General features: G+C 58.3%; 1 protein-coding gene across 2 annotated transcripts in view; it reads left to right on the top strand.

Annotated features, from left to right (window-relative positions):
• Nucleotides 1–12,688, top strand: part of UNC5B (unc-5 netrin receptor B) — a 79,400-nt gene that overhangs the window by 52,146 nt on the left and 14,566 nt on the right. For both annotated transcript variants that reach the window (XM_077778536.1, XM_077778535.1), the window contains exons 2-3: nucleotides 8,284–8,508; nucleotides 12,249–12,392. In XM_077778536.1, the coding sequence (XP_077634662.1) occupies nucleotides 8,284–8,508; nucleotides 12,249–12,392 (369 nt within the window). The remainder of the gene's footprint in view (nucleotides 1–8,283; nucleotides 8,509–12,248; nucleotides 12,393–12,688) is intronic.

Below are 12,688 nucleotides of genomic sequence, written 5' to 3'. Positions count from 1 at the left end.
TCTTCAGGAGCTTGCCTTCCAGAGAGCAGACCTGTCCAGACACAATCAAATACAGGAAGAAGGTATTCCAGAGAGAGACGAACACTGTCAGGAAAAACAAAGAAATAAACAAAACAGCTGTAAACCCCCGGACAACGCAAACTCGCACCCGGGAGAGCAGAGGATGATCGGTGTACACTGGGCGGTCAAGGAAGGCCTCACTGGGAAGGGGCAGGCAGCACTGAGGAGGCCTCCGTGACAGAGGGTCGCCACGGGAGCATCGGGAGATGGGCTGGTGAGGCGCATGCATTCCAGAAGGAGGCAACAACAAAGGCCCTGCGGTGGGAATAAAGGAGCCATGTTCAAGGGGCAGGAAGCACGCATGGGTGGCTTGGAGCGCCGTGATGATGGGTCAGCATCTGAAGTCGGAGGAATAGGACTTCATCCCAGGTGCAAGTGGAAGCCACCAGAGGGTGTAGGCAGGAGAGGAGTTTATTTCTATCTCATGAGATGTTCCGGCTGCTGTGAAGAGAGTGGATTTGAGGGGAAGGGGGGAAGAGGGGAGCACAGTGAGGCGGTCTGAGCGGGAGCACAGGGGCTTGGAGACCGAGGCGGGTGGCGGGGGCCGCCATGTGGTTGAGGCACATCTAGGAGGTTTATCCAGCAGCATCCAGGTCCATCCACAACTCGGGCGGGACGCCGGGGAGAGAAAGGGAGGCCTCCTGAGATAGGACTCGCGCCGCCGGGCATTTGGCGGAGGCTGAAAGCGCAGCTCAGACTCCCCCCGTCCCAGCTCTGAACGGAGGAGAGAGGGGTCCCCACAGGCCTGGGCCGCTGCTGTTGCCTTAGAGCATGGACACAAATGGCCCGAAGAAAGGATTCGCTGTCACAGCTCAGCTGGCGCTCCCTGGGCCTCCAGGGGAGAGAGGGCTGTGGACGGGGACGTGCATGGGGGCCGCGTGTGTCTGCCGGTGTGAGTGTGCGTGTCTGAGGGTATGTCTTGGGGGCTGCCCCGGGCTAGGATGGATCTCTGATTGGCCGGGGCACCCAGAACAGGTCTAGGACTTGTCAGGCCCAGGGAGACAGGGAGGCCAGGTGCTGGGGTTAGGAAGCCAAGACCCTCTTCCCTTCCAGCCAAGCTAGTAAACGCTGGCAAGACTCCATTTGCTCATCTGCAAAACGGGCAGGAAAACAGCTGCTCCCTGCTAATCCCTCAGGGGCATTGGGGGCCAAAGGAGGCCTGTGGTTTAACAAGAGCTTGGGGCTTCTCGGTAGCTAGGAGTCTGAGCATGTCCTTTCATTCATGTCCCTGAGCGTCAGGCTCCTCATCTGTGAAATGGAATGCCTACTTCGCAGGATCGTTGTACTGGTGATATTTGTTATCATGTTGTGTGCTGGGGGATGGTTATTATCTGGAATGTGATGGATGAGGGAGGGCTTTGAGCCCCTTGTCAGAGAGAAGAGGGGAGGCAGAATGCCCCCTCCTGAAGGCCCAAGCCTCCAGGCATAGTGACACCCTGGGACCTGGGGCTTGGAAAGGGGACCCCAAAATTAGCCCTAGAGTCGCCCAGGCCGAAGGAGCCCAGGGACTGAAGGAAAGGTGGGGAGGGAGGGCCTGGACCCTTGAGTGTGGAATACACCTCCCCAGGGACCGCTGGGAGCCTGAGGCCAGTAACCCTAGTGTCCCTCCTGACTTTGTAAGAGGTGCGGGCCCCCCGTAAAATGGGCGTGGGCTCCATTCCAGGATTCTCTGCCTACCCCGGGGCCTCGTCTCCAGCCTCCCATCAGCTCCTCCACTTGCCACCGATCCATTTCTCAGAATCAGCCAGACACGCCCCCTTCAGGATGCAAGCTTCTGCCACGGCCGGCCATCTCCTTGAGGCCACTTCCTGTGGGCAGCACGGGAAGTGATGTCATGGGCACAGGCAGGTCTGCAGAGGGTATGGGAAAAGGGCTGTGCAAGGGGCCTCCTTTGTTAGAAGCAGCTCAGCGTCCCCCCAGCACGCCAGCCCCCATTTGTCATCAGTAACGGCCATTGTAACCGCCTCTGAGGGGGGCCCCAGCCTGAACCCCACAGCCGCTCGAAGCCAGGGCCAGATGGAAGGAGGGCTTTGTGTCCAGGGAGGGGTCCTTCCACGGGGGGTTTATGTGTTTTTAAAACATAATAATAAGTGGCCTCCGTCCCCCCCACTCTCCCCACTCCCCACTGAGCACATCAGCCTCACAGTGAATGGAAGAGATTTTCCATGCAGTGGGAGGTCAAGTCTGGCGAGAATTAGCCCGTGTCCAGGGGCTAGAGAAAGACTGATTGCCAGTGATAAATGTGCCCAGCGTGGGGTGTTTCTCTTTCCCTCACCTCCCGCCTGCTCCCCTTCTCGCCTCCCAGGCCTGCCCCACCAGTGTGGGCACCGCCTCACGCCAGCCAGCCCTGGGGACACACGGCCCTGCTCTGCTACAGACGCCCCTTGGTCCTGAGCCAAGGGGTCTCAGGGCTGGCCTTGTCACCCACCTGGGGACAAAAACGAGCAGGTGGGGGTGTCAAGGCCCCGCATACCGCTGGCGCCTCAGGCTGAGGTCTCCGCCCTGGGCCAGACCAGAGGCAGACCTGGCTGACATGGATGGGAGTGAGTTTCCATCCCGGGCAGGGGAAATACGGAGACCAAGCATTTCCCCGCACCCCTGTGCTGGCTGTGCCTTCTACCCTCCGCAGCCCCGAATCAGAAACCGCACTCTAGTCCAACTTGGCTGTTGATTTGCTGGGTGAGGTTGATCCGTCGCTTTCCTTCTCTGAGCTGATAGAACGCAAGACTCCAGGCCCCTTCGATTGTGCTTTCTATGTTTCTGCCTGTTCCCCCCTTCCATATATAGATGGGGAAGCTGAGGCCCCAGGCAGTGAAACAACCTTCCCAAGGTCTCAGCGGCAGAGTGGGGATTTGAACCCATTCCTCTCAGGGTCACCGCAAGGGAAGCAGAAGCCCTCTGTGACAGTTCCCCATTCAGGAGCATCTGAACGTCCTAGGGCCTGGCTGCCCCATCCTGAACACTGAGGGGTAGTGGGAGGGACACCGAAGGTGTGGTGTGCTCCCCACTGTCTAGAGCAGCCCTAGAACTGAAGAACCTTGGCGCTGCCAGACCCCACCCTCGTTACCTCTCCTCCCCACATTTTAAGTGCGTTGTGAGCAAAACATCCATGGGGAAGCCAGCATGCACGGTGAGAGAGTGCCAAGCCGTGTCTCGTGAATATTTGAAAGCACGGCAACAAGGCCAGGCCAGGCAGCCCTGCACCCCAGAGGCTGGGAAGCTGTTGTCATGCGGGAGGGGAAGCACGCTGTTTTGCGTAACCTCAGAGGTTGAACTTGTAGCGAGGGTTGGGAGCTCAGACAGCAAATTTCAGCCGAAAGCAAGGAGGACTTTTCTGTTAGGTCTGTCCAAAGGAGAACCTGGCTGAGAAAAGCAGTGGTGAGTTCCCCGTCCCTGGAGGTATGTGAGTCAAGGTTGGATAGAGTGGATGGGGGATGTCGTTCAAGATGGCCCTTGAGGTCACCTCTGTCCCTGTGAGGCAGCATGTAAGCGAGACCAGCTGACAAGAGCCCTCATGCAGGCAGCTGTGGGGAAATTGCAAGTGACGGTTTGGTTGGCACCCACAAGAGGTCCCACCCGAAGGTGCTGCTGGTCCTCGAGGTCTGAGGCCTGGGGGGAGGGCCTGGGCACGGGTGGGAGAGTCCAGCAAATAATAGTTCCTCCTCTCCCCTCCCTCCTGCCCCCAGGCTCGCCTCACCCTGTGCTTCGCGACCACGGTCCGTGCTGGGCCTTTGAGCTAGGAATACCCGTGGCAAAACAAGGTGACCACACTTTAGGGAAATTTGCTTCATGAAAAAAAATGTACCCAGTAGGACACCGTCGTACGCTGATTCCACGTAAGGGGTCTTCCAATCTCAAAGTGGTCGGACCGGAGTAAGGCTTGTGAGACTGGCTTGATGGGCTTCCTGGGTTTACAGATGGCGGCCCAGAGCAGTGCCAGTCCCCCGCTGGGGTGCAGGCCCAGAGCTCCCGGCCTCAGGGGTGCTTCGTCTCCAGCGTGTGTGGTTACATGGATGCGTCTCCCATCCCTTCATCTTGAGATGCCTGGTCCATTCGCGTGTGTGACTATAACGGCAGGTTACATTTCAAGTGAGCCCTGCTCTAGAAAGATGCACTTCAGGTGGGATGTTTTCCTACCAGCAGGAAATCCAGATCCGGATCTGGCCTGGCAGAAGCAAGCTCTCTTCCGCGGGGGGACTCTCCTCGGGCGTTTGTCTCCTCCGTAAAGATGGAGCCGAGGGGAGAGCAGTAGCAACACCAGGGAGGCAGGTGACGGAGAGAGATGGCCCTTCCTCCCACTGGCCAGGGGACCTCGGGCGAGTCCCTCGATGCCCCATGTCTTCATCTGGAAAGTGGGAAGATAATCCTTGCCCTTGGGGCTTGTGGGAAGTAAATTGGGTGAAATACTCGAAGCACCTGGCACATAGGAACAAATGCCACTCGCAGTTCTGAAGTCCGCTTCAGGTGTCCGACTGCCTGCATTTGCTCCCTAGCTCTCTGCTACTTAGTAGCTTTATGGCTCTGTGCCATTTACATCATCCCTCTTGGTCTCCCTTTCTTCATCTGTAGTATGGGCATAAGAATAGTGCCTAACGGTGCATAGGGCTGTGGTTCTCAAACTGTGGACCAAAGCACCCCAGGGTGCCACAGCACATTCACAGGGGTGCAGTGAGATGTTCATAATCTTCAAGAAAAAACCAACATACTAAATGGCTGTCAGACATCAGAACAACTGTTAGCTCAAGATAACTTACGGTTTCAACATCGCACCATGCTTTTTCCCTTTCCAGGGCATCACATCTGTGCAAAGGTGGGCTTTGGGCATTCGGAAGTTCTCTGAGACAGACGATGAGGGTGGAGGGTTCCAGTCTGATGCCAGGATTTGAGAACTTGTGCAGAGCCCCAGGGAGTACACATGCCCCTTAGTAAGTCATTGTGGCTCTTTAGGAATGGGATACAAATATTTTTTTCTTTCAATGGATGCGTGTAATTTTTTCAAACGGCTACCAAGTTGTTAGGGGACACACACACACGCACACGCACACACACACACAAGTTGTTCGGAGGTAACTGCTTAATAAACCATTAGGGATTTCTTTTGACTCTTGGGGTAAAAATTACCAAGACACTAAAGACCAGAGAAGGGTAGGGACCTCTGTCAGCATCGCTGCAGGGACTCAGGAGGTCATATGAAATGTCCTGTGAAAGCATCGGGCGGAATTAGCACCCAGGGACCCAGAGACTCCATTACTCTTCTCCCTCCAGGCTGGCCCCCACTGGGCAGGCTCAGGTGGTCCTCAGGCGCTAGGACCCAAGCCAGGGCCAACGTGGAAGAGAAGTGTCCCCTGATTAGGGTGGGGCCCACCTTAGCGGTTTCCCAGGCTCCGGCAGTACCCCTCCCCATCCCGCTTTTATCTTGTTTGCTTTCACTGAGCACCTACTACATGCCTGGCAAGCATATAGTCTGCCGGTGGTCCACCTGGGCAGGAATTCTCAGGTCAGACCTGGTTCCTGTTTCCTGGCAGCGTCTGAATCCAGCATGCCTGGGGGGTGGGGACATCGCAAGGTGGAGGCAGCTACATCCAGAGCTGCACTGCCGTGCCAGAGAGGCATTGAGGAGGATGCCCAGCCCTCTCCCTGTCAAGGCCAGAGATGAGTGCCAGGGTGGAGAAGAGGGCTGGGGCGGGGAGGGCGGGGCCGGGGGCTGCCAGACTTGGGGCCTGCTGCACTAATGGATGTCTAATGTTTACTTCCCTCGGCTGTGTCTGCGCCTGCTTTATAAATGCGCCGCATTAGGGTTATAAAACAAAGTCGTAAATACAGCCCGCAGTGCCGCAGAGAGCCAGGGCGGCCATCACCTGGGGGCTGGGGGCTGGGGGCCGTGTGGCTGGGAGGCAGGGCTGCTATGCACCTGCACTACAGGCTCCCGTGCACCTTCTCTGGTGGCCGCCGCCACCCCCGGGGGTGGGGCCTGGTACCCTATTTCACAGATGGGGTGCCTGAGGTCAGGAAGGGCTGCTTCGGACCCAAAGGTGTCTGAGTCTCAAGCCTGCACCCTGCCGCTCACCCCTCAGGCCTGAGACAGAAGCAGGGTACCGGCAGTGGGAGAGGGGGTGTGGGGCCTTGCGGGGGCCCTGCTACATCTTGGCTGCACCCCATTCTCTAGCCGTGGGAGGCCAGTGTCCAGCTGCTCCCTGGGCAATGTTTCATCTTGCCGTCAACCGCTCAGGCTCCCAGAACACGGGGAGTTTGCCTACCAAGGTGTCTCCCTGCCTGGCAGAAGGAAGCGGGTGCAGAGGCCCCAGAATCCTTGGGGCTGTCCCCAGTGTGGCTGCTCATTCACCAGGGGGTCTCCTGTGACGTCCTGGGACCAGTGAGGTCCGTCACTGCCCTGTTTGGATGCTCTTCAGTTTCTTCAGCTTTGAAACAAGGGCAGTTCTGGCCTTGCCAACCCTTTAATGAGAGAGCTCTTGGAATTGTAGGGTCCTGGCTGGTGTCCGGATCTATTAGGATCCTCAGATGCTAGGACACTTACCCTGTCATGGAGCTATGCCAGTAACAGGCGGTGTGGAGTCCTGATGGCATCCCACACCCTGGGGCCTGTTTACTGGGTTCAAACCTTGGCTCTGTGCCCTCGAACAGAGGACATTAAGTTGGCTTAATGTCTCTTAGCCTCAGTTTCCCCATCCATAAACTGAGGACTAATATTAAATACCTTACAGAGTTGCTCCAGGAAATTAACTAAAAACACAGACCTAACGTGAGAGAAGCATCCGTTGCCGTTTTTTCATTCTGCAACTTGTACCTACTGTGCACAGGCCGCTCCTAGGCACTCATGCCTATCTCACATGGTTCTGAAAACAGTCCAGGGGAGGGTGTTACCTCCTGCCATCTTCAGAGATTATGTAATAAGGTCAGGGCTCTGTCCTTGGGCCACACAGAACATGCTGGATGGAGCTGGATTCACACCTTGCCAGCTTTCCCCTTTGTTCCCATAGGTCTCACACACACACACACACACACACACACACACACAATTGTCCCCTCCCTGGACCCAGAGCTGGCAGCCAGGGATAGCCTGGTCCACCACGGGACAGCCCAGCTTGGGCGTGTCAGGCCCCTTTGCCCATAGGGGGACTTCGTGGCACTGAGCACATCCCATCGTGGCCTCCTGGGTTGGAAGATAAGTAAGTGCCTGATCCCATGGACCATGTGCGCCTCTTAGGCCCTCTCCCCGCTCCCCTCCCTAGGACAGTGACAGGGCCATGGTGGCTGAGAGGGGCTGGGCAGGTGCACACCCCGCGACTTCATTCACGGTTTCCTCTGGAGCTTAGCAGAGGAGGACGGCCCCCCACTGCTCACCCCAGCCACCTGATGCTTTGGCATTTGGTGTTGGAAAGTCAGTTTTCCTAAGTGAATTGAAAACCAATAGCCTGGCCTGGCCTGGCTTCCCCCCTCCCACTGCCGCTGGTGGCCAGCCCCCTCCCTTCCTGTTTGTCTCACCTCCTGAGACCTTGTTCTTTCCAGGGATGCGGGCCGGCCCATTTGGCCCCTCTGAGGGGAGGACACTGCTCCGGGCACAGCCTGTGTGCATCCCCAGGCACTGAAGTCCCCTTGTTTGTTGTTAGGGTGGAGGGTGTGGATTTTGCTAAGACAGAGACACAGCCCAGAGGAGGGGAGGCTCTGGGTAAAGGCTTCTGGGAAGGGGGTCTCTCCCTCGAGATGCTGCTGCCTGCCTTGGGGTTCCTGGCGGAGGGGGTGGGGCCTAGCACCAAGGCGCCCAGGCCTGGTGCAGCCACCTCTGTGGGCCCTGGCCTGTCCCCCCACTTCCATCAGCCTGGCTGGCTGCAAAGGGCAGCTGTGGCTTCAGGGGCAGCGCCAGGCTGGCTTGCGCTCGGGACGCAGTTCCCCACGCCAGCCCTCCCCGTGCCGTGACAGCACCATGGGATCTGGAGGGAGGCTCCGGAGGTCCAGTGCAGGGGACACTGGGGAGGGCGGGGGGTGGGGGCGTCCTCGCCTGGATCGATCGCTTCGGCATCCCAAGCCACGCCAACTGCTCCATCTGTAAAGAAGTCAATTCACACAGTATCATAGCTCTTAAGAGCCGGGTGGCATGGCGAAACTGAGGCCCCCGGGAGGTCACGGAGGGCGTCCCGGCGGGTCTCTAGCTGCCCACCCCTCTTCGGAGCCTGCAGCCTCACGACGCCTGCCTTCCCTCCACAGGCACTGATTCTGGGAGCGAGGTGCTCCCCGACTCCTTCCCCTCGGCGCCGGCTGAGCCCCTGCCCCACTTCCTGCAGGAGCCACAGGATGCCTACATCGTGAAGAACAAGCCGGTGGAGCTGCGCTGCCGCGCCTTCCCCGCCACGCAGATCTACTTCAAGTGTAACGGCGAGTGGGTCAACCAGAATGACCATGTGACGCAGGAGGGCCTGGATGAGGCCACAGGTGGGCCTGCCCCCCTTGTCTGGCCACCCCCAGCACCCTCAGGCCGGGGGGCTCCACCCACGGCTTCACACAGCCGTGGCCGCCCCCCTGGGCCTCATTGTCCCCTCTGGGATTCACCCTGGATCAGTATTTCCCCGAGGGTTGACCATATGTCCCAGTGTGACTTTGGGGTATCTGATGAAAGTGCACCGAGTCCTTGCTGAGGGCTCACTCCTTCTTCTGGTTTCTCTCCATCTCCCACTTCCATCCGGGAGCAGTCTGGGGGGGCTAGAGCTCTTCCACGCATGCATGCACACGCACCCCAGCACCTGCTGTGCTTCCTGGTTAACAAAGAGCGCCCTCCCTGGCACGTAACCAGAATCCTAGACCGTCGTGAGTGCCTGAGGGCCTCTGTATCTGCAGGAAGTTATTCGGTTTCTGTTCATAAGAATGCTGTGTGTCCTTCATAGAGATCACTTCTTTTCAGTTTAAAGAAGAGGTCGGTTTTATCGGGTAAATAACCACGGAGGGGGTGCTGTAGGATGTAGTCCAGACCCCAAGGGTGAGGTGATCGTGGGGTCTCCAGGGCACCCCCAGCGGTGCCCCCAAGGCCAGGTGGGAGCTTATCTGTCCCCAGGCCCCTGTTTATAGTACAGGACCCTCTGGGGTGGAGAGCCTGTCCGAGGTTCTGGCCAGGGATGGGGCCGCTCGCTGCCAGTGTCCAGCAGCCCCAGCCAAGCCCGGGCTCTGGGAGCCTCTCACCCTGCCTCAGCCTTGGTTTTGCCGCATCCGCCTCTTCGTTATTCTTCTCTTTCTCCTTTTTAGCCCTCTCTCCTCTCCTTCTGTCTCTCCTGCCCCTCTCCCTTCCCACCCCTGTCTCTCTGTATCCCTCTTTTTTCCCTTATGTCTGTCTGTCTCCCGTCACCCTCCCCCACTCCTTTCTGCCTCCTTCCAACTTCTTTTTTCCTGTGAAAAGCTCGCAGATTTCAGAACCACCCAGGCTTAAAACCATACCCCAGCATGTACTTAATGCCACTCAACTGTGTATGTTAAAACGGTAAGTTTTAGGTTATGTATATTTTACCAAAATGCTGAAAGAATTTTAAAAAATAGATTTAGAGTCTCAGGCTCACCCAAAATCTAAAAATAAAAACGGGAATGTTTAAAAGAGGAAAAGAAGGGAACAAACCCCCAGCTGCCCCTGTTCCCTGTGACTCTGGAAAGTCGCTCACCCTCTGTGAGCCCCAGTTCCTCTCGTTGGGACCTGGGATGTTCATGGAAGGTCCTGGTGGGTGTGGAACAAGGAGAGGCCTGCGCAGGGTGGAGCGGAGCGCCAGGACCCAGCAGGCACTCAGGAAACCCCATTTCCTCCATCCCCCTTCCGGCTTTTCCTGGGCCGGCTTTTCCTCTTGAAGAGGAAAGTTCCCTGTCCCCCTGAGCCCCTCTGGCCTGTATCAGAGATCTCTGGTTGGGGTCCTGATGGAGCAAAGGGACGGTGTGCCCCGCTGGGGCCTCTCACAGACCCTGCAGTTACTAGTATTAGTGCCAGCGTGGCGCCTACTTCCCTACTACCATGCTCACGAGCGCTGCTGGCCCTAGAAATTGGGGCACTCATGTCCCCTTAGCTACAAAGAATAGACCGTGGTCCTGTGGGCGCTCCCTTGGCGGAAGTGTGGCTGGTTTCAGCCTCCTGCTCCCCACCCTGGCCCTCTGCGAGGCTCTGGAAACACAGAGGATGACAGCCGTGGGCCAGAAGAGATGGGATGAGCCCATCCTACCAGCTGGTGCCAGGTTGGGACAAGAGCCCAGTCCTGGGTGTCCCGGCCCACCATGCTGGAGTGGGGGGCACCTGGCGCTGGGGCCCAAATCTGAGAGACGGAAGGTCCCTGTCCGCCCACTGGGTGATGGTTTCTCTGTCCAGCGGCTGGGTGCTTCCAGATGGATGAACCCTCCCCCTCCTTGAGAGGGCCAGTTTCACAGCCAGGTGAATAGGGGCAGGGGCCCCTTCTGTGCTGCCAGGACTCCAGGTAGCCTCTGCGGGCGGCCAGGGCCACTCTCCCGAAGCAGCCTCTGCCCTCCCGGTGCCCCCCAGTGGCAGAACCCCAGCCCCCTGGTATTTAGAACCCTGGCCATCAGGAGGGGCTTTTCCTCGCTGTTGGGGCTCCCGGTGCAAAGGCCATCCTGCCCCACGATGCAGGAGAGTTAAGGTAGTGAGTTCACTGGGAAAGGTCCAAAGAGGTCATGTATTTGGGGACAGAACTCTAACCAGGGCAAGCTGCCAGATAGAGGATCTCAGCTCTGCGGGTACTTTGAGGTGGGACTTGGGACCTGCCACTGACCCTCTCTGAGCTGCAGTTTCTCCACACGTGGGAAGGAAGGGGCCGGATGAGATCCAAACAGCCTTCCGGAACAGCTTTGTGCTCAGCCTTGGCTGGGCGCTATGGTAGCGCGATCGCCCTGATTGCTCTGCCGCTTACCCTGACTGTTTTACTCTGACGAGGGAACTGAGGCTCAGAGAGGCTGAGTAACTTAGTGAAGGTCACACAGCTGGGGAGTGAGGATGGGGCCAGGACTCAAACCTGCCCAACCATCCAGCCCTGCACTTGCCCACCATACCACAGTACCACAGCGTGTGCAGTTGATGATCCTGCCCTCGAGAAGCTTACCAGAGCCCACGTGCAGGCATGAGAGGGTGAGCTAGGACACATGGCAGGGAGGAACAGCTTTAGGGATTCTGAGATGGGGGCAGTCAGGAAGGGCTTCCTGGAGGAGGGGCCTCCCAGTCCTCCCACAAGCTTGGGGGAAGAGCTTTGGATGGGGCATCCTAATCCAGAAGGGTCCACTCCTTCCCTGAGCATAAGGGGCTTTATCGAGGGTTGGCAGAAGGGTGAGTGATCCTCTCCGGGTAGGCTGGTGGATTTGGGGAAGCCCCCAGGCTCTGGTAGGGAGCGGTTGAGAGGTCAGGGGGCTCCTAGAAAGAAGGGCTCCCACCAGCTCCAGCTCCTAACCAGAGACAGGCCACATGCTCTCTTCACTTATTTCCGGAGCACTTTCTCTTTGCCAGGTCCCGGCCACAGCAGGGAGCAGAGCAAAGCCCTGCTTTATTCTCTTGCAGGAAGTGTATAACGAACATGTCAGTAGATAATACGGTTCCAGAGAGTGGTCAGGGTGGTGGGGAAATCAGGCGGGGCGGAGGATGATAACTATACAGCCCAGTGTGCAGCATGGGCCTTTGGGAGTGGGTGGAGATGGGCCAGTGTCAGAGCGGCCTTCCCTCAGGAAGTGAGGCCCAGCCCAAAGCTGGGAGCCCACAGGGCACGGAGGCGACAGAAGAGTGTTCCAGTCAGGAAACTGGGTGTGCAAAGGCCCTGTGGCAGGGGAGACCATAAAGAACTGGAAGATACCCAGTGAGGCTGTAGTGGACAGATTGTGCAGGGCCAAAAGGCCACGTGGGGGATTTGGCTCTTTACGTTGTGATGCTGGGGGCACAGCCGGGGGGATGACATGGCATTTGTGTGTTGTGAGGAGCACACACCGGCTGTGGGGTAGGACACGGGCTGGACAGGGGCAGAGGGCCCGTGTTAGCCCGTGCAGTCTGCAGGTGAGCGGATGGGTGGCTTGGGCCAGGGTGGAGTCAGAGGAGATGAAAAAATAGATGGAAATGGAGGCACTGGGTGGAAGAGAGACCGATGTCATAGTGCCGTGGCCTGTGCTTCATCTCCTCCGACCTTCCCCCTGATGCCCCTGTCTCGTTCTCCCAGGCCTGCGGGTACGAGAGGTACAGATCGAGGTGTCGCGGCAGCAGGTGGAGGAGCTGTTCGGGCTGGAGGATTACTGGTGCCAGTGCGTGGCCTGGAGCTCCGCGGGCACCACCAAGAGTCGCCGGGCCTACGTCCGCATTGCGTGTACGCTGTCCCGACCCCCCCACCCTGCTCCCCTGGGTCCCTTCCCCTCGCCCACGCACCCCAGAGAGGAAACTCCACATCTGTGGGGGCATCCCTTGCCCGCTGCTGCGACGTGAGGGCACATGGCCTCCTAGACCCGGAACCTAGGCCACCTCTGGCCTTGGGACTTCTAACGGCCCCTTTTACTTACTTCCCTATCAGGAGCTGCCAGCCCCCTCACCAGCCTGGGTTGTTATGTGCTTAGGATCCCAGCGTCAGGGAGGGAAACCTGTTCCCCCAAAGCCACATGGGGAGGC

This window comes from Crocuta crocuta, unplaced genomic scaffold, assembly GCF_008692635.1.
Source record: "Crocuta crocuta isolate KB4526 unplaced genomic scaffold, BGI_CrCroc_1.0 scaffold167, whole genome shotgun sequence".
Taxonomy (NCBI): Eukaryota; Metazoa; Chordata; class Mammalia; order Carnivora; family Hyaenidae; genus Crocuta; species Crocuta crocuta.
The sequence above is the reverse complement of the archived record's forward strand: the minus strand, read 5'-3'. Positions and strand labels throughout refer to the sequence as shown.